At 43.1% G+C, this 22059-nt stretch overlaps 1 protein-coding gene across 2 annotated transcripts in view; it reads right to left on the reverse strand.

The window, feature by feature from the left end:
• PSIP1 (PC4 and SRSF1 interacting protein 1) overlaps nt 1-21840 on the reverse strand; it is a 543316-nt gene extending 521476 nt beyond the window's left edge. The window contains exons 1-2 of one of the 2 annotated variants that reach the window (XM_085633866.1): nt 21719-21840; nt 21052-21175 (exon numbers count right to left, since the gene is read on the reverse strand). In XM_085633866.1, coding sequence (XP_085489992.1) covers nt 21052-21123 — 72 coding nt within the window. In that variant the 5' untranslated portion in view covers nt 21124-21175; nt 21719-21840. Of the gene's footprint in view, nt 1-21051; nt 21176-21533 lie in introns of both variants that reach the window. The other variant, XM_085633873.1, reaches the window with a different exon arrangement.
• Nucleotides 21841-22059: the final 219 nt, after the last annotated feature.

Consider the following 22059-nt stretch of genomic DNA (forward strand, 5'->3'; position numbering starts at 1 on the left):
ATGGGTATTCCCTTAAGTGGAGTAAGGTGGTTCCGGACGAATTCTTAGCTAAACTGGCTAAAACTTGTACAGATAGCTTTAGAATTTGCCTAGATGAAAATGCTAAGAGTGAAAATATAATAGAACATTTCAATATTATAGCAGCCACCATTAAAGAGAGTTTGAGGGCTGTTCCTAGGAACAGGCCCAAAAATGGTAGAAGATGGTTCGATAATGCATGTACAAAGGCCCTCACTGAGCTTAAACATGCCATTCATCGGGAACCCCGGGACCCCCCCTTAATAAGAGACTTAAGGAACCGTTACAATTTGGTACTGCAACAAATGAAGAATACCATAAAGAGGGCGGCGTGGGAAGAACTATGTGATGCTTCACAGTCCAAAGACACATCTGCATTTTGGAGGGTAGCTAATGCGCCTCTCCTTTTTGACAACACCAAGGCTCGCATAGAAATTGTGATTAGTGAGGACGACTGGGTTACACATTTTTCCACCCTCTATATGTGTTCAGAACAGAGCCCTCATAAAGTTTCTACCTTAATATGTGAGAAAGGGATGGATGTCCAAAAAGTTGCGGTTACTCGGTTGGAGGTCTTATGGGAGAAAGGGGGGGTTGCCGAAAAAATAGTGGTTACCCTGCCTGAGGTTTTATTAAGTTTGAAAGCTACAAAGAGCGGAAAGGCAGCAGGTCCAGATGGGATCCCAGCTGACCTGTATAAAGCTAACAGTGACATCTGGGGGCCCATGCTGGTACAGCTTTTTAATGCAGCATTAGCGAGGGGCTTAAATCCATCATGGTTTACATCTATTATCGTTCCCATTTATAAGAAGGGAGATAGGCAAAATTGCGCATGTTATAGGCCAATATCCCTACTTGACTCATCTATAAAAATCCTCGGTAGAGTTATTTTAGCAAAATTACAAAACTGGGCGGAGGATACTGGGGTAATAAGTGACCTACAGTTTGGTTTCCAAAGGGGCATAGGAACTATTGAGCAGTGCTTAAACTTATTTTTTATTCAGCAGAAGTATATATCGATAAAAAAGGAGCGTCTATATCTTGCTTTTGTCGATCTTACTTCGGCTTTTGATTGTGTTTCCCATAATAAATTATGGGAATTGATGCAAAGGATGGGCGTGGATGATCCGATTATTTGCTTCTTGAGGGAGCTGTATTCTGGGGCCACAGCTACTGTCCGCTATGGAAAAGGGGGGGAATGTAGTAGATCTTTTGGGATAGGGCGTGGAGTACGCCAGGGCTGTGTCCTGGCACCTTTTCTATTCCTGATCTACATAAATGGGCTGGAGCGTCGTCTACTGCAGGAGGGCAGAGATGTGCCCATTGTTGGTAATCGGTGTATCCCTGCGCTCTTGTACGCGGACGATGCTGTTTTAATGGCGCGAACACCCATTGCCCTTCAAAACTTAATAGTATCCTTTAATAAGTTCATGCACAGTTTGGAACTAAAAATCAACTGTAGTAAAACCTTTACCATGAACTGTGGAACACGATCCAAGAGGCAAATGAAAACTATGTTAATAAATAATGCTCGCTTAGAAATCACGCCCACCGTTTCTTATTTAGGTATCTTGTTTCATGAGACTGGTTCATGGACAAGCGCTATAAGGGCAAGAACTCTTTTGTTTTCAAAGACTATAATGGCCCTAAAGAGTTTTATACAGAAACTGGGAAAGAAGCCCTTCAGGGAAATTTTAACTGTTTATAATGCAACGTGTATATCGGTGGCTTTTTTATGGATCAGGACTATGGGGGTACGCCAACATAAACTCTATGCAATTATCTGAAAATAAGTTTATGAGGTACATGCTGTCTGTACCCGATAGTACTGCAACCCTTAACTGTCATGAGGAGTTGGGGCAGCCGTATATCTCAGATACGATAAGAATTCAGCCCATTTTATTGTGGCACAGGGTCTGGACTGTTAATGAGTGTGTTGTTAATCGTGCCATACTCCAGGATGTGCTAAAACTTGAAAATGCCAATGTTTTCAAATGGTTAAATTATGTGAAGACCTTTCTGACAGAAATCTGCTGTCAACAATATTATGAGGATCCACTTTCTATGACACACATCTCTAGGAAATTATTGAAAAAATTGTGTATGGAACACCTCAGGGAAAAAAGATTGTTAGAGGAAATGAAGAAAAAGACGGTTTGTTGCCATCAGTTGATATTAAGTGGTGCTAAATTACAACCATACTTATGCCTCCCTATGTCAAATTACGATAGATTTTGCCTTACACGTTTCAGATTTAATATTGTTTTTAGACTGTTAACTTTCCCAGTAATGAATTCCTGGTCTAATGAATTGTGTTTATGTCCATGTGATGACCTATCTTCGCAATCTGATATTCACGTGCTGTTTTTCTGTAGATTCTATACCTTGCCCCGTAGGAAATTTATTGTCCCAATCCTTAAAGAGATGAAGGTAAACAGATGCCACCCAGCGTTTTTAGAATTGCAAAGGATGGACACTGTATTTATTGTTGCTTCTTTGATAGAATTTTTAAAACATGTTTTTAAACTTCGTAAATCGATGGATGAATAATTTTTAAATTGTCCTTAGAGAAAATTTTGCACTTCTCCCTTGTTATAGCAACTGTGTATTGAGCTATTTTTAACTGTATTCTTATTTTGCTGCTTTTATTTGTATTGTTTTTTTTAACCGATTAAAGTACATTTGACTTGAGATATTGGTGGGAAACATGTTTTGGACCAGTCAAAATTCTGAAAGGTTAATTAATAAGGTGAGGGATCTGCAGTAAGATGTATACATCCAAATAGACATCACCAAGAAAACATTAGAAGATACAGTTACTTTAAACAACTTCCACTGTCACATATGGGAACCCCCAAAATAAGTTAAAGCGGTTATGAAAAATTGCATGATCCCACCCATTATTATTTTAAGGTACTTTAGATTACATAATCTGGCAGCTAATCTGTGCTCGCATGATGATGGTTTACAAGAGACATGACGTATTTACACTAAAAAATAAAAACAATTAAAAAGCAGAAAGTTCATGGCAGGCATATTTGCATGGTAGGCATGTAAATTCTGCCTTTATCCATAGGTAAAACAATCTACTGGGATTCAGAAGACAAGCGATGGTCCCTGTATGCCAACTCAAAGGGCTTCTCTGAATCGTGTGAGAGCACTTCGTTGTCACAAATTGGTTATATTAGCACTATATGAGAACTAGATGATGATGTAGTTTATGCAAAAGACAAGCAGCTGATTTTTTGAGTTCTTGGTAACAGTAACAGCCGCTTCTGGTAAAGCATTTTAAAGACCATATTTCCTTGAAATAATGTCACTCACTTTCTTGTGGCAACACTTCATTTATCAGAGACAAACCGAAAAGAGTGCAGGCTATAAAAAGAGCCATTCAGAGGAGGAAGCAGAAAGCACACATCACACGCACACGTGAATGGACCGCCAAATACCTTTGCTGCCGGGTTCTTGGAGTTGACTGGAGAATTCCGTAAGGCAGCGTGAAAGGCTCGCAGCACGTCCTCCGTACACCAGAGCAAGTCAAGGACAGCAACAAGAACACACACTGAATAGTTTGAGGTGGCTGCAAAGCCCCCTTCCCTTCTTAATGCAATAGTTACTTTTTTCCATCCAGTATGAGAGCTGTAAAAACAGTGCTCTGCTGTCAGAGCCATGAAGTAAATCCCTGCATATGTGCGTGAAAATACTGGCTCACTGAGAACAGCAAAGCGGCCGCGAAAGTGAAAGTGATCAAGCGCGGCGAGTGATACGCTTAATGAGCATGACGAGGAAAGCCATATGGCGCCTCTGCTCGTAAGCGCGCGCACATGCACGCAAGCTGTAGGCCGGCCATGGTAGCATTTTTTGAAGCCCTTACTAAAAGTCTCGCCAGAGCAGCGCATGCGCTGGGTCAGGCGAGACCTAAAAACCAAGGGACTAAGACAACAAGAAGGAGATGGAGCTGAGATTAAAAAATAACAGTGAAGGATTGCAAATGCTGAGTGACAATCTGATGGAAGCAAATCCAATACAACTTGGAGATGTTACCAGGCACTGTCCCACTATATAAATGATGTCCCTACATCATTTATATAGTCACTGATCTATTAGGGCTCGGACGACCCTTCCACAACTTGGAAATGAGAACTAGCCAAGTTTTTACATTCCCATCCTCCACACTAGCCAAGCCTGGCCTCTTCTGAACTTAAAGGAGGGTCTAAATCCTGCATGCCCCAGTAAAGGTACTGTGCGCTTCTGTGATCTTTCCTGACACTTCTGACCATGCCAACCTGGAAGAATCCCCCTCTCTGTATATTACACTGGGACCTTCCTTCACTGGATACAGTTTATGAAATGTAGACATCTATTGAGTGGCATGCATGAAATAAGCCGAATCCGAGAATCTTTTAGAGCTATCATACATGTTCCGGGGTATTAAATACTGGGACTGATCTACCTTCATACAGAAATCAAGAATAGTTTCCTCCTCATATTCTTGGGAGCCAACAAACAATACGGGAGGTAGTGGTGTTTCTCTTAAGGTTTAAAGGTTTCATGCAGGATATATGGAACACAATATATTTTCCACGTGTTAAGCAATTCAACATAGTCCTACTAATGCAAGAATAGTAATAGACATGCAAATTGAGGGGCAAAGTTAGGATGGGAGACTGGCATATGTAGATATTTCGTAAACAGGCAAACCTTCTCCCCAAACGTGTATTCTCAAGTAGGTTTACAATGACGATCTACCTGTCTCTTATATTCTGCCTTTGCCCTAAGAAGGTACTGACAGACCCATTTCCTAACTTCCCTGATGTGCTAATAGAGAGTGTGTGACAGGCGGAACTGTGGTAGGGGAAAGACATGCAGGAAAGATGTGGGAGTGGATACTAGTACAACAAAAGGAAGGAGAGGTTCCCTTAGAAGAGTGCAAAGAGTTGTAGGCAAATTCTGCAAGAGAAATCCATTTACTCCACTCATTCTGATGCTTTATCAAAAAGCACCGAGCGGGCCATGGGAGCTATACATTCATTTTTATAGGCAAGAGAGATTGCTTTAAAAGCAGATGGTCCTCCAATGAAGCCACCTCAGGCAACATGGTGTCAGAGTGCGTGTTTCAACTGCAAATACCAGAAGCGTTGAATATCCATCAACTCAAACTCTTACTTTAGTTCTTCAAATGCTAACATGGCCGCAATTGTTCAGATGTAGCCCAAGTGCTCCATGCCCACCAGAGCCCACCTTAGAAAACCTCTGAGATCTATTTTTAACTTTCCCTTTGCCCTTTCTGATGATCGATGACTTACTCCCCGTCTGCTCTAAAAGCTCGGCTGGCTCTTCTATATCATCAAATGAAACCGAATCATTAGCTTCGCTATTGCCTTCTCCTTCTTGTGCAACACTGTCTTCTGAAGTAAAAGTCTTAGCTCCCCCCGCTAGCGAAGCCACATTATGCTGCCCCGCTTCTCTGCTTTGATTTCTGCTTTGATTTCGAGTTTGGCTCAAGTCAAGAGATGTGGACAGCTCCGCTACCTCTTCCTCGTGTCTACTGAGCACCTCAGCGTGCTGTGCTGACAACAAAGGCTCAGTTAGCTGACTCCCCCCGCCTTCGCCGCTACTCACGCTGGACACATTCCCAACACAATCATTGTCCAATACTACCAAAGCTGTATCTATAGAGGGAGCACCAGTACTTGTTACAACAATGTTACCATCCGAAATTGCAGTGAGTAAAGTCTCAGTAACATTGTTGCCAGAAGAACACTTGCCTGCCAAGAGCTCCGGAACTCTCCCTGTTTGTAGTAGGTGCGAAAGCGGTTTACTGGTCGTAATGCCCAGTCTCTCCTTTACACCGGCACCGGTAAGCAGGCCAGTCTCTCCTCTCCCAGCAATATTACGGCCGGTGCGGGTGCTCCGCGGTGTCATTTTCGGCGGCGCCATCCTTCCCCCGTGTTCGAGGTCTGAAACAACTGCTGCAGGAGAGAGACCTGACCAGTAGAATGCCGAGCAACCAGACGAACGCCTCGGGAGAGAGCAGTAAGCAGCCAGCAACCGCTCTAATGATCTCCGACTGAATTTCAGAAGAAAAAGCTGCCACATTCGTTCGGCTCTATTGTTGCAAAAGACTTCTCCTCGGTATTTCGCTCAAAACTTCTTCATTGCGCGAGTTATTGCAGGGGGTATAGGGAGACCGTCAGGCTGCAGCTCTCCGTGGCGGCTTCAATCCGCCATCTTGGTTCTTCTCCCACTCTTACTAGGGTGATACAATATGTAGCTATTAGTGGAGAGGTGCCGGCATCATGGAATAGGACACAGATTGTGTTCTTTTTAAAAAAGGGCAAACCACCAACTGAATGTGGTTCATACCGGCCAATTTCTCTTATTAATGCGGACGCAAAGATATTTTCTAAGATTTTGGCAATCCGCTTAGCTCCGCTTATGCCGGATTTAGTTTCTGAAAGTCAACACAGATTTATATTAGGGAGGGATACTACTGCTCACGTTAACACGGCTATTAGCGCATTTGATTATGCAGAGCAAAAAAAAATAGATTTCGGTATGATCCTATTAGATGCTGAAAAAGCATTTGATCGTGTTAGATGGGAATTCTTATGGGCTCTACTATCAAAGATAGGTATAGGTAAGCAGTTTCAGTCTTGTGTAAAAGCTTTATATTGTAACCCACAAGCTAATCTTTCTTATATGGGATCCAGATCAGCTTCATTTAGGATTTTATGTGGGACCAGACAGGGATGTCCTTTGTCTCCACTACTTTTTGCTTTATACATAGAGCCATTCCTACGCACTCTTCAATCTTGCGCACATATTAATCCGTTGGAATCTGGTACTTTTAAACTTAAACTCACGGCATACGCTGACGACATAGCGGTTTATGCTACTAATCCAAGCGTGGCCGTGATTAGGATCAACGACGAAGCAGAGAAATATGGTAATGTTTCAGGGTATAAGCTGAATGTTAATAAAACTCAAGTGCTCACTACAATCGGGATTCAAAATGTTACGTCTGGGGCGTATACAACTGTAACCTATCTGGGGGTAAAAATAACTGCTAAAGTTAACTGGATCATAGATATTAATTACGCACCACTCTTACAGGCAACTATTAAGTTGTTTAAAATTTGGCATAGGCTTCCTTTGGTATTACTTGGCAGATGTAACTTAATCAAAATGAAAATACTCCCCAAATTCTTATATTTGTTTCGGTCAATTCCTTTGAAAATCCCTAACATATTTTTCAAAAAACTTGAGGGCATTTGTAGTAGCTTTATATGGGGTTATAAAAAACCTAGGAGAGCAATTGAGTTACGTAAATCTTCGTATGAACAAGGAGGATCAGGCTTCCCGGATTTCAAAATATATTTTTGGGCCTCATTTACTGGTCGTTTTCATTGTTTGCTGGGCCTGGACAAGACTGATCCATTATTTAAGCTTATTCTAGGTAATCAGAGGGACATGTTTTTGTATGGAATAAACGATCCAAATTATTTTAAGAGAGTCAAGTTTAAGACTCTGAGGGATATTGTGGATATCTGGAGAGACATGTCTTTTAAGTGCAAACTACCAAAAATCCATAATAAATTTCCATTGTGGGGGAATCCATTGCTCCCTGAGATTTTTCAGGATCAGGCTGGCAAATCCTGGGCTCAGTATGGGATCTCATGTCTGGGCGAAATTTATAATGAGAAAGGAATTAAATCATTTGAAAATCTGCGTATAATCTATAAATTACCGATAAACTTTTTAAAAAAAATATTTGCAAATAAGAGACTATTTGACTACAAGTTTTGTTGCAAATGAGTTTATTCAGTCAAATGTCTGGGATTGCATATATGGAGGAAAGACCAAGTCTTTAATAGGTATGATGTATATACATTTATTTAGTTTTAAATTAGATGGTAGTGAAAAATTAGCCGAACGCTGGAGTCAAACTCTGGGTATAGTGGTCTCTCCTAGTATGATTAAACAAGCACTAGCTAATTTAAAGGATTCGGTGCATTCCGTCAATCTGCAACTCCAGCAACTACGTACTACTTGTATGCTATATTATACGCTGGCTAGAATAGCTAAATGGGCTCAAGGAAATATTGTGGGGGATAAAAAATACTGCCCTAAGTGCGGATTGTACGCTGCTGATCTGTTACACATGTTTATTTCGTGCCCATTACTGACGGTCTTTTGGCAGAAAATCGAACAGTTACTTCAGCTAAAACTTGGATTGGATCACCCATTGACTGATCTTGAAATTATGTTGGGATACAAAGAGAATAATTCAGGTATAGCACGTCTTTTTTCAATCTTAATGGCGGCTGCTAGATTGACTATTGCTTGGCTTGGATTTCCCCCACACCTCCTCTGGTCGAGGACTTTTGGGTTATAATCAAAGAAACTTATGGCTTAGAGGCTGCCCTGGCAAGCACAAGGGGACTTCGTTCCTTAGTCAAATTAGAAGCACTTTGGCGACCTATGTCCTTTTGATTATATAACTCTATATTGTTTTTGTGATTATGTAAATCTGAGTTTATAAGTTTCCTAGTGCCCTCGTGATTATATAACTTTATATTATTTTGTGATTATTTCAATTTGTGCTTATATGGTCCTTCATGATTATTTGATTACTGTATGATTGCTGCTTTCTTCCTCCATATTTCATGCAATTTTGTTTTCCTTCTTTCTGAATTTAACATACGGTTGATGTATATTTTTATATGTTTTTGTTTTATTGTATCTATGTGTCTACTATGATGATGAAAATAAAAATAATAAAAAAAAAAAATGAAAACCTCTGAGATCGCCCACCTCTTTGAGTAGGTCTTTGAGTAGGTCGCTGTACCACAAAGAGGTCATTGTCTGTCAACTTGTTTGTTGTCTATTTTTGATAACCTTTGATAGGAGGTAAACAATTTTCTCCTGTAAAAGGTCAAATAAGGACCAGTCCATTAAAATACATTCAAACCATTAAATAACCCTGCTGCAGAACCGACAATACCTATTTTCAATTTAGTCTGAAAGGGGGGTAACTGTACAAACTTTAGTTGCCATAATTTGGTAAATCATAATATAATACAACATTTTAATTGTTCGAAATTAATAAGACAAGAGTGGCCACTGTAGTATGTCACACTTTCCATATAAATGACTTCCTCTAATCAAGAGTTAGTCTGCTATGCTGGACTTTTTGTATGTCACAATCCTAAAATTAGCTATAAACCTTGCTAGTGGTGCATAGGCATGAAGACTTAATCCACCTCATAAAATAAGGAATTTAACACCTGTATTAAAAGACACTAGTTGTTTCGAGTGGAATCGAAAGTAATAGATATGCAAAGACAACATATTATTGCAACTACCCTTCTGGATCTACCACAGAGTTCTAATCTAATAATCTTAATTAGAGCAGTGGCCATTGAAGTGAGCAGCTGTCAAAAAGCATATCTAGTGAAGGAACTTGGAACTTTAAATGGACCCATCAACATGAAGATAAGACTTCACTTACCCAGATCGAAAGAATGGCAAGCAAGTCTTCCCAAAGGATCTAGAACTCTTCTTCCTCCCGTCCCACGTTACCCTGCTGTGAGAGGCTGGCTTGGTATATGCTTCCGCTAATTAAAATGGGCACCCTGCACCAATTCAGACAACCCTTATGGTGATTTAAGAGGTCTCAGACAACCTTAGAAAGCTATCAAAGTGGTATCTCGGGAGAGCAGCCTTCAGGCTAAGTCTTGAAGGAGGGTAAAGCAGCTTGTTTTACCAGAATGCAATCTTATAGTATAAATAAATATAAAGAGAACCTCACCTAGACACTCTGCCAGAGTTCCACCCGCTAGAGGGTAGACTGTTGATGGGGGACCTCGGGGATCACAAAATCCGACAGATTTATCAGACACTGACGACCTTCATGAACACCACCCTAGATAACACCAAGGAGGCGTGGCAGCGAGATATCCCCACACTCACGGAGGATGATTGGGCGGAAGCTATCGCGGGTCCGCGAGATGCGGCGGTAGCCACCAAATACCGATTCATACAATTCAAATACTTGCATAGGGCGTATTACACTCGGCACCGCCTTTGGCGCATGCACTTAATTGAGTCCCCCACGTGTCTTCGCTGCGGCGACGGGGATGGTACATTTCTCCACACGGTGTGGGATTGTGGTCGGCTACGCCCGTTCTGGGAGGCGGTTCTGTCCTGCTTGGGGGGGGTGCTGGGTTGGGAGCTTCCCCCTGATCCCCGCTTAACACTGTTGCACTGTACCGAGGAGATAGGGGGCAATATCTATAAGCGACACCTCCTGTTTCTGGGTTTGACGCTGGCCAAGCGAGATATTGCCCAGCATTGGAAGTCCTCTGCCCCGCCCCCGGTTCAGGCCTGGAAGAGGGCATTGGATCGCTGCATGTCCGCGGAAGAGGCGGTATTCCTGGCAAGGGGTTGTCCGGCCAAGCATGGTAAAGTCTGGAAGAGATGGGCGCGATATCGGGGCATCGTATTGTCTGTGCGGGAGGGTGCAGTGCCATTGGACCCAATAGAGAGGCTAATCAGAGCCCCGGTGGCTTCCCCTCCGGGGCCCCGGGCCCTAGGACTTGAGGGAGAGTAATCAGAATATGGAGCACATGCTGTTAGGAAATGTTGCATATTTGTGTTGGACTCTGGACTGGTGTGATGTGCGGGCGGGGGGGAGGGTTTGGGGGTCTGATGTTTTGCAGACCAGGGGGGGGGGTTGAACAAGGATGCCAATTCTCACTGTTCTTCTATCCATATTGGTACCGTGTATGGGGACGAGCTCCCCGGTGTCCTTATAAATGCCAATAAAGTTTGTTGTCAAAAAAAAATATATAAAGAGAACCGCACAATAGTTATGAAAAATGTGTATTTATTATATAACACTATCTAGTATGTTACAGTATCTCCTACACGGAGATAGACACAAAGCGCACAATACTTAAGCTAAGAAATTACAGTAAATAGTACTAATACACAGTGGGGCCCAGGGAGGACAGGTGCAGTGTGGGAACACGACCGCGTGTTCCGTACAACACTATGTGAAAGTCACAGTTGGAGTTTTAGAGATTAAGGACCCTTACCAGTGGACTACGAAGAAACCCTGTGGAAGACAGAAGCACCCGTAGATAATGAAGTACCAAAGTTACCTAACCCAGGGAAGCCAGGTGCATAGGTGTTAAGTGGCGTCGGAAACCGCCGTCAAACCCAATGGAGGACTTCGAAGAAGAGTCACTGCTGGAAGAGAGAAGAATGTTCTTGGAATCCAAACGTGTATTCCAGTCGAAGAGTACCTGAAAGCAGAGGGGACAGAGTCTCGGTCACTTGGGAGTGACCAGGGGCTTGGTAGACGAATGCCTACCGATGTCGGGTGCTTCAGGATAGTTGACGGTGACCTTGAATTTGCAGCTGCGGGGACCAGGCGACGTTGAGGATAACCAGGAGCCGGATACGAGCTGTCCCATGAAGGATGTTGAGTGCTGAGGGGTCGGTGTCCGGTGGGAGCACCAACACGCCTTGGCAACAGCAACCCACACAGAAGGTCAAGGAAGTGTATGGTTCGGACCAGCAAGGTCCAGGAGACTAACCAAACACAGGAAAGTCAGGGCAAGCCTGGAGCAACCAAGGGAGCCCAAGAAAAGCAAAGTTGACCCTCAATTGGACCCACAGGCCGGAGGCACAGGAGGATCTCGAGCAGCTTCACAAAACGACAATCCACGGAGGTGCGAGGTGGTCGAAGATCTTTGTGGAAGAAGATGCCACATGTTGGGGCTACTCGGAGCCCAATGCACTTGTTAAAGAATTGCCAACAAGCGCATGCACTTGCAAAAGTACGCGGTGAACAGGGGTTTGGGTATTGCAGCCCCCACAAGGGATTTTGACCTCAAACTTGGTGAGAGGGCAGCTCGGACATCGAAGGGCAGAGAAACCAACCTCCTGTGTTGCTGAGCCTCATGGAGTCTGCAGGAACTCGGGCTCAGCAGACCGGTCAGCAGTGTTGCAGTGCCTGCGAATGCAGGGGAGTGACTCCTTCACTCGAAGTGAGATTATCTCCAGTTGTCTTTGATGCTCCACATGTCCTGCATGGATCCTGTATGGTGCATAGGCACAGACGATGCAGCAGACTGAGAGGGAGACAGAGTCAGGCACAAACGAAGTCCAGGGTACCCAGACGGTCGAAGTGCAGTGGTTTCAGGTCAGAATCTTGTCCACGACGAATCTAAGGTCCTACAGCCAGGTAAACCCTTAAGTTCCCACGGGAGAGGGTTGGAAAGATTCAGGGGACACTCGCAGGGGAAGGTCTGGACAGGCATACACCTATGTCTTTTGCCCAATTTCACGCCAGAGCGGGAGCCAATGGCTCCCAGGACTGGTTTGAACTGGACTATGCACAGGGACACCAAATGTGCCCCACATGCTAACTTTCAGTCGCTGGCAAGCGCACCCACCCAGTCCTAATACACTAAGGGCCAGATGTACGCCATGGTTTGCGAACACGTTTGCGCATGCAAAATCACTTTTGGCATGTACAATTCCTGAATAGCAATTCGCAATTTATTTGCGACTCACTATTTAGGAATTGCGAGTCGCAATTAGGAAGGGGTGTTCCCTTCCTAATTGCGCCAGCAAATCAATGTACAATTGTTTTGTGACCGCAATTGGGGTCGCAAAACACTCGCAAATTACCATCCTCTTCAAGAGGGTGGTAATGGGGTCGCAAAAGGGAAGGGATCCCCTGGGAACCCCTTCCCCTTTGCAAACGCAGGGGAAAATATTTTTGAAGGGCAGGCAGTGGTCCTAGAGACCACTGCCTGCCCTTAAAAAATGGAACAAAAATGTTTCATTTTTTTCTTTTTTAGATGCATCCCTTTTTCCTTTAAGGAAAATGGGCTGCATTGAAAAAAAACTGCTTTATTTAAAAGCAGTCCCAGACATGGTGGTCTGCTGAACCCAGCAGGCTACCATACCTTGGAGGGCCTGCCATTCCCAATGGGGTCGCAAATTGCGAGAGGCTCATTAATATTCATGAGCCTCTCTATTTGCGACCCCATTGGGAATCGCAAAACAGTGTAATAACACTTGTGTATAGGCATAATAGCGCCTCGCAAATTGCAAGATCCAAAAGACTCGCAATTTGCGACGCACTATTTTGCGCGTCGTACATCTGGCCCCTAATCCTGTCTGGGAGGTGGTCACACCTCCCTGTGACAGGATGCCTATTGTTCTGCCTTCCCCTGCTCGAGCTTGGCTCAGCAGCAGGAGGGCAGAAATGTGTCTCTGGTCGGCAGCAACCATTTTGTGCTGTCCGAGTTAGAAGACTGGTACCGGGAACACCAGGGACCCCACGAAGCTATCTTCTGAGGGGTGGCATCATACCTCCCACACGGTGTGGGAGGTATGATTCCAACATGTTTGACACCAAACACGATAGAGCTTGTTTCAGCCGTTTTAGAGTTGGTCATCACGCGGTCGTGGAATGCCCCTCTATATATTGTATATGGCTGTTTCACTGACAACCCGGGAGAATGGACTCCGTAGGCTGCAGGGATGTTCTGCTCATGCAGGAGCACCCTCTCACTTAGAACCAAGCACCCTGCCTTCAGGATTGTAAAGGCCTGCTATAGGGGTGACTTATAGGTTTTAAGTGCAGTGGCCCTTAGATATAGTAAATCTATATCTTAGGTAAGTGGTGCATGCACCAACTTACACAGGCTGCAATGGCAGGCCAGTAGTTACATTTTGCATGGCCTCTCATGGGTGGCAAAATACATGCTTCAGCCCATGGGAGGCCTCTAGGGTACCTATGCCGTGGGTACATGTGTACCACATACTAGGGACTGACAAGGGTACCCCAGTATCCAATCTGGAGTGTACCTAAGTACATATCATAACAGTTTATAGAGAAAGCAGAAAGACTGGGGTCCTGATTAGCAGGATCCCAGTCGGACCAGTCAAAAACAGTGTTACATCAAGCAAAAAGTGGGGGTAACCATAAAAAGCAGATCCTACTTTCCTACATCCGCCATGAATTCACCCTCCTGAACTTTAAGTAAGCAGCCCTTCTAACTAAAGTTCTTCATTGCTCCTCCCTATAACACTTGCCTTCTTTTCCATGGTTTACCACTGGTTGCTCTGTATATCCTTCAGCATAATCCCAAAAGCCTTAAAATTTACTGCTGGAAGTTCTGTCAATAAACTCAACAGATTTCAATATTTTTACTGCACAGGCTAAACTTCATGAAACAGTTGCAAAAGTAGGAAGTCAGAAAGCTGTGCTACATTCAATTTCTAGCGCTTTTAGGTAGGCACTTTTCAGACAGAGCAAGAAATGCACCATAAACTCTTCCACCCCATGAAGGCAATTCAGTTGGCACAACACCAATAGAAAAAAATATTTCACTTTCAGTTTCAACATTTATTCAGTATACCAAGTAAATGTGTAAAAGTCAGCCAATGTTAGAAAGTAACACATAATAATCAGACTCATCTTTATTGTTTAAGCAATTCAAAACACAGCTAATGCATTGGCAATGTACAATTAAAATTACACGTTAAAAGCAATTTCATATCCTAAAAACATGTGTAAACAGCCAGTTCAGGTGCTAACGTTTGTGCAAATGTCATGCTCTGTAGTTTTACATATAAGTCCAGGACAAAACATAAAGACTTGGCAGAGATGCTTGTGATCCATAAAGAAGCGCCCTGACGCAGCCACCCACAGTTATTCAGTGACACTTTGTGGGATCAGGGCACTCTCTGACGATTAAAACCTGCTTCAGCCCTGCTCGTAAAGCAGCACCTGGTGGTGCTAGGCAAGCGTTCTACTCAATGCCAGTTTTCACCGTTACATTCGCTCCCACTGCCTTTGTGTGCCTGAATAGTGGAATTACCACAGGCAGCGAAAGCAAGTACCCTTTTAACTTATTGTGCCAACAAACACACACGATACAAATGTATAGTAATGTCACTGCAATATTGTAACAAACTAGGAAAGCCAAACAACTGTTACAGTAGTAGGTTTATGGGTCAGTACCTACCACAAAAATCTATTTTAAGGATGTCATTGTATAGCAAGATTATCTGCTACAGATGTTAGTAACGCATGTAAATCATTCTACTTTGAAATAAAACAGACCCTTGAGCACTAAGCCAAAACGTAACAAGCATTGGTAAATGCACTAGGTTTCGCCTATGTGATTAATAATAAGCTGTTTTTTGTTAAGTTGTAGATTGCTGAGTAGTTGTACAATATAAATTACAAAAAGTATGTCAACGTGTTAGGACTTCTTTATGTACAACAAGGCAATATATTGTGCTGTTACTAGTAGTATAATGCAGGTAAGAAATAGCAACATTTTGAAAAATCAAATAAAAGAGGGAAATTATAGAACTAATTGATTTAATAGCAATATTATGAGTTTAGAGGAATTCTGACAACTTTTTGGCCGGGAGCTACTGCACCATTCAAATCATGCCCCTATGGCCTGCAAGATAACTGCACTTGTGACTGCCTGTTTGGTAGTAAAATGTAGCAACATTTGGTGTTTAGAGGAGCCATGACAACTTTTGCAGCCAGTGTCACTGTACCTGCTGCACCATTCAAATCATGACCTTATTGCCTGTACGGTAACTGCACTTGTGACTGCCTGTCTAGTAGTAAACTATTGCAGTATTCAGTGTTTAGAGGGGTTCCTAGAGCTTTGGGCCCCGGTGTCGCTGCACCTGCTGCACAGTTGAAATCCTGACCCTAGTGCCTTCAAGGTAACTGCACTTGTGACTGCTTATTTAGTAGTTAAATATAGCAATATTTGGTGTTTAGAGGAGTTCTGACAACTTTTGGCCCCGGTGCCACTGCATCTGCAGCTCCATTGAAATCATGGCAATAGTGCCGCTAGATAACTGCACTTGTCACTGCCTGTTTAAGTACTCAAATTTAGCAATATACTGCATTTATTGGGGTCCCTAGAGCTTTTGGCCCCGATGCCACTGCACCTGTTGCACCATTCAAATTAAGCCCCTTTTAACTGCAAGATAACTGTAATGGTGTCTGCCTATATAGTAGTAAAATGTAGCTTCATTAGGTGTTTAGAGGAATTCTGACAACAGTTGGGCCCAGTGCCACTGCACCTGCAGCACTATTGAAATCATGGCCCTATTGCCTGCTAGATCACTGCACTTGTGACTGTCTATTTAGTAGTAAAATTTAGCAATTGTCTGCGTTTAGTGGGGCCCGTAGAGCATTTTGCCCTGATGCCACTGCACCCTTCAAATAAAGCCCATTTTAACACTAAGGCAATTGTGTCTGCCTGTATAGTACTAAAATATAGCAATATTATATGTTTAGTGGGTTGCCTAGAGCTTTTGGTCCTGGAGCTACTGAACCTGCTGCATCATTCAAATCATGACCCTATTGCCTGCAAGATAAATGCACTTGTGATTGTCTTGTTTAGTAGTAAAATTTAGCAATATGCTGGGTTTAGTGTGGTCCCTAGAGCTTTTGGCCTCGGAGCCCACTGCACCTGCTGCACCTTTCTAACCAAGGCAGCTTTAAACTGCAAGATAAATACAAACTGCATGTTAAGTGGTCAAATCTAGCAATATTATGTGTTTAGAGGAGTTCTGACAACTTTTGGGCCGGGTGCTACTGCACCTGCTACACCATTCAAATTGTGGCCCTGTTGGCTGCAAGGTAACTGCATTTGTGGTTGCTCATTTGGGAATAAAATATAGCAATATTAGGTGTTTAGAGGGGTGCCAGAGCATTTGGTCCCATTGCCACTGCACCTGCTGCACTAATTAAATCAGGACCCTAGCGCTTACTAGATAACTGCAAATATGACTACCTGTTTAGTTGTACACTATGGCAATATTAGGTGTTTAGAGGAGTTCTGACAACTGTTGGACCCAGTGCCACAGCAGCTGCTGCACCATTGAAATAATTACCCTATTGCCTGCAGGATAACTGCACTTGTGACTCCATGTTTAGTAGTAAAATATAACAATATATGGTGTTTAGTGGAGTTATGACAACTTTTTGACCTGATGCCACAATACCTGCTGCACCATTCAAATCAATTTCCTACTGCCTGAAAGATAACAGCACTTGTGACTGCCTGTTTAGTAGTAAACTATAGCAACATTTGCTGTTTAGAGGAGTTCTGACAACTTTTGGCTCTGGTGACACTGCATCTGCTGCACCATTTAAATCAAGTCTCTTTCAACTGCAAGGCAACTGCAATTGTGACTACCTATTTAATAGTAAAATATAGAAATATTAGGTGGTTAGAGGAGTTCTGACAACTTTTTGGCCAGGCGCCACTGCACCTGCTGCACCATTCAAATCATGACCCTAGTGCCTTAAAGATAACTGCACTTGTGACTGCCTGTTAAGTTGTAAAATATAGCTACAGTCTGTGTGTAGTGGGAAACCTGGAGCTTTTGGTCCTGGTACAACTGCACCTGCTGCACTGTTGAAATCATGACCCAAGCTAGCACTTGCTAGATAAATGCACTTGCGACTCCCTGATTAGTTGTAAAATATAGCAATATTAGGTGTTTAGAGGAGTTCTAATAACTTATGGGCCCGGTGCACTGCACCTGCTGCATCATTCAAATAATGAGCCTGTTGTCTGCAAGGTAACTGCACTTGTGACTGCCTGTTTAGTAGTAACAAATAGCAATATTCGGTGTTCAGTGGAGTTATGACAACTTTTGAGCACAGTGCCACTGCACCTGCTGTACCATTCAAATCACTATCCTGCTGTCTGCTAGGTAACAACACTAGTGACTGCCTGTTTTGTAGTAAAATATAGCAACTTTAGATGTTTAGTGGGATGCCTGTTTAGTTTTCAATTTTAGCAAATATCTGGGTTTAGTGGGCCTCTAGAGCATTTGGCCCCAGTGTCACTGCACCTACTGCACCATTCAAATCAAGTCCCTTTTAACTGCAAGGTAACTGCAATTGTGATTTTCTGTTTAGTAGTCAAATATAACAATATTATGTGTTCAGGTAAGGTCTGACAACTTTTGGACCCGAAGCTACTGCACCTACTGCACCATTCGAATCATGACTATGTTTTCTGAAAGGTAACTGCACTTTGCGGTAGCCTGTTTAGTATTAAAATATAGCATGGCTCTTGTATATTAACTTTATGTTTAACGTGCAATGTTTATTACAACATTCAGAATTTCCACATAATGACCAAATAGATTATGAAGAAAATATCTATCCAATAATGCCTACAAAGTGCAAAGAAAGGTACTGAGGCATGAACAGGACATGCCACAAACGTTCTAAGGCTAAAGCATCTGCTTTACACAACTAAGTAATATAAAGCAAGCATTCCAGCATACTGTTAGAAGCTGTATGACTTTTCTGTGGGAAGAGATCTTATCTTGAAAGTGAATGGGGGTTAAACAGTGTGAACAACTTTAGTAGAAGTATCCTAAAAGTGTGCAAAAAAAAGTTCCACACAAAAGCAAATTAACATAGCAATTCGACAATAGAAACTGATATGAGCCCCTTTTATAAGACATATTAAATACAACAGATTTCACAAGAACCGCGCAAGCGCTCTGCAGGAGAAACGTAAAAATGTCCTCCGGTCCAGAATCACCAGAAATCACACTTGTTATTATTAAAGTCAACTCATAAAGTAATACCTCATAAAATACTAGGCATTCCCATGCATGAAATCATGTAAATATCCGAGTAAAGACTTTGGATAAGTATTTCAATAAGTTTCAAAACACCACCACCAGAGGGACGGGGAGAATTAGTAACCATACCTTAATTATTTTTCATTTTTTCAATCCTCAATATAATAACAAGCAATGAACCGAGAAAGTTTTTAGGTCGAGCCTTAGAGCAGCGCGCATGCGCTGCTCTAAGGATACGGCCTCTTGCAGCTGAACTCTACTTTTCACAAGCTCGTGCTTGTGTGGATTTTGCAGCATTATTTTAATTGGCGTTTGCATGCGTCTTTAAAACGTCTTTTAAAAATGACAGCACGCAATTGGGTAAAGGCGTGCGCATGTCCCGCCTTTCCCAGCCAATGTGACCGCCCACAGCTAAGGCTTGGGGTTACACGCACAGGCACCATCTGTTTTAAATTATCATGCCAAGACGCGGGCGCGATAATTAAAAACAGATTGCCTGGTGCTTGCTCTCGCGTGCACCACTCGCGGGCTTATTCCTGCAGTCAGAACATGGGTTAGTGAATGCCCCCATTTACGGCGGCTGACTGCGGTGTGTTTTCTTCCCCCTTGAACCAAACAGTTAACGCGAAAAACAGATTGCCTGGTGCTCGCTCTCGCGGGCTTATTCTTGCCTGCCTGCTGTCAGACCATGGGTTAGTGAACGCCCCCATTTACGTCGGCAACCTGCGGTGTGTTTTCTTCCCCCTTGAACCAAACAGTTAACGCGACTCCTTTTCAGTTTCTAGCGGGAGAGCTTGGTACTCAGAGTAAGTAAAGGGGGCGCTTTGCTGAAGGATTGCGGGGGTCCGGCATGTAGTACTGTGTGTGTATATTGGTGATGGGGGCGGGGAGTCATGTGTGTAGCCTTCTTGGTTACTTGCTAGATGATACAAATTGTGTAACATATTATTTACATGTCTTGTATACAACCAAATTGGCAGAAGCTTTAATGTAACATGCAATGTTGTGTGTGCATTTCCGAACCTCTAACCAGGTGACATTGAAAGGACATACAATTTCACCCTCGCTATTAAAAAAGACGAGTGCTTTTCTGAGAGGCGGTGAAGTTGTGTTCCAACATTTTGTTATGTGTTGACATTTGTGATTACTGCGCACACCTGGCTCGCCTTGTGCAAGGTAGGATGTTTGGAACTGCAAGTGCCCATTGCACAATCGGTCACGGGGTCAGTCCACAGACAAATGGGAGCGTTAATGTTTCTCATCCAGGGGAGAAATCTGTCAAAGAAACTTGTCTCTGGGAAGACGATAACACCCACGCAACCTAGCCTTAAATACCACACAGACAACATACTTACAGAAAAACATGTCCAGGCATGTGCTGACTCCCACACAAAACACATGGAAAGCACACCAACACGCAGGGACCTACTCCCGCACAAAACACACACACTTAGAAATACACTAACATTCTGAAACAAGAACAAATCCACCATCCCATTGTTTATGCCCCCACCCACCCACCTCCATAACAAAAATAAACAATAACAAACCAGCATTACAACAGGCAGGAAGTATTTGCCAGCATGACTAGGAGAAAAACACTATAAGTCTTTTTTATGTTAATTCTTTTTGGATAGGGTCGTTCAATTGTACATATTGTCTTCTTGGTTATATATTTATAACGTAACAAATGTTTAACACACTTTTTTATTAAAACGTATCAACATGCTGCACAGCAGCGGCAACGCTCTACACCATAGTATGGCTTAAAGAAATTGGCAAAAGCAATTGCTCTGGCTAAACACTTTTAAGATCCCAAAGGAGAGACCTGTTGGCTATGCCAATGCTTGTTAATTCAAAGCCACTGGAGAAGGTAGTATATTATTTTTACAATAAATAGGTAAGACTTAATAATCAAAATCAAGTGTTCTTCTTAAGAAGACGATGGACCAAAAAAACAAAAAATGGGATACTAGAGTGAAACAGCAATATAACGACAAGCTCTAGAATAACGTTAAAAATTAGATTCATGGCTACTACCGTTTCCCGTGCAGACACGTGATACCCGAAAGGGTAACAGTACGAACCAGCACATCAAAGCTTTTGCCACTAAAAAAGTAGAAACGATCCTGAAGTGAGTGGGATCACAAATCATGCTTAAGTATTCTTCTGAACACCGACCTGTCAAGGCTCTATTGCTTTCTGAGGCAAATACGATGACTAGATGGGCCATTGAGATTTGTCAAACCCATGCAACTATGAAAAGTGTTCTAAGTTTCGATAAAGTGGTATATTGAAGGTGCTGGGGGAGCTATAAGAGAATCATGCAGCGCAGGTGGGAAGAACAAGACTTACTCGTGCCGGCCAGTGAGGATAGCCTTTCATCTTGGCAAAGATTAGGTCTCCGGGCTTGAAGTTGCGACTCATGGCGACTTCGCTGACCGTTGGCGACAAGCAGATGTTAGTAAGAAAGTTCCCCCTGTAGGGAAGAAAATAAGTTAAGTGGGCACTTGCTTTAGCTGCCTGTGTTAATTCTACTATTCATGCACACAATGGCAATGGGAGCTGATGTAACGGTAAAAGCTGGCAGTGAGTAGACCGCTTGCCTAGCACCACCAGGCAGTGCATTACGAGCAGGGCTGAAGCGGGTTTTAATCGTCAGTTTGGTCCCTGATCTCCCAAAGTGCCACAGAATAACTGTGGGTGGATACATCAGGGCGCTTTTTAAGGATCACAAGCATAGATAACGCCCAGCGCAGGGTAGCGGAACGATGGAGTGATGCATTTCATATCAAGCAGCGAAACAAGCGTCACTCAATCCAACAGGGAGAACGTGCCTGCCTTTCCATTAAGGTGCTCCGTATACTGTCAACTGCGTATCCATAGCTTTCAGCAGAATTTTTTTTATCGTTCCAAAACGTGACGTCTATGAATAGGAGCTGCGCGCGGTCTGTCTACTGGGACCAATTTAGACAGACGGCTTTGGTTGGCTTATGTGAAATGATACCTATCCGCTACTTACACGAAGAGCTCGTGAATTCCACCTAATATTATCCGTTATTGATATTATAATGGAAAACATTTGTTCGTACTGTCATTACATCCGGGTCGCATAGCACCCAATCCTGTTGTCGAATTTATCTTGGGAGTCGTATAAGGTGGGAGGGTTTTATACAGTGTAAAGTAGCCTAGGATTGGAGTATGGCATCAATTTATCCAATCCTAGTACGCTGCACAACATACTAAAGTGCTCATTGGAAGCTGAATCCGCACGTGTCTCTGCGGTGTATAAACACTGCCCTAGCTGTCGTCTATCATTTGGCGGGAGCTACTGATTCACGCACTTGGAAGCGGGCTGTGCTA

The sequence above is a fragment of the Triturus cristatus genome, chromosome 2_1 (assembly GCF_964204655.1).
Source record: "Triturus cristatus chromosome 2_1, aTriCri1.1, whole genome shotgun sequence".
Lineage (NCBI taxonomy): Eukaryota > Metazoa > Chordata > Amphibia > Caudata > Salamandridae > Triturus > Triturus cristatus.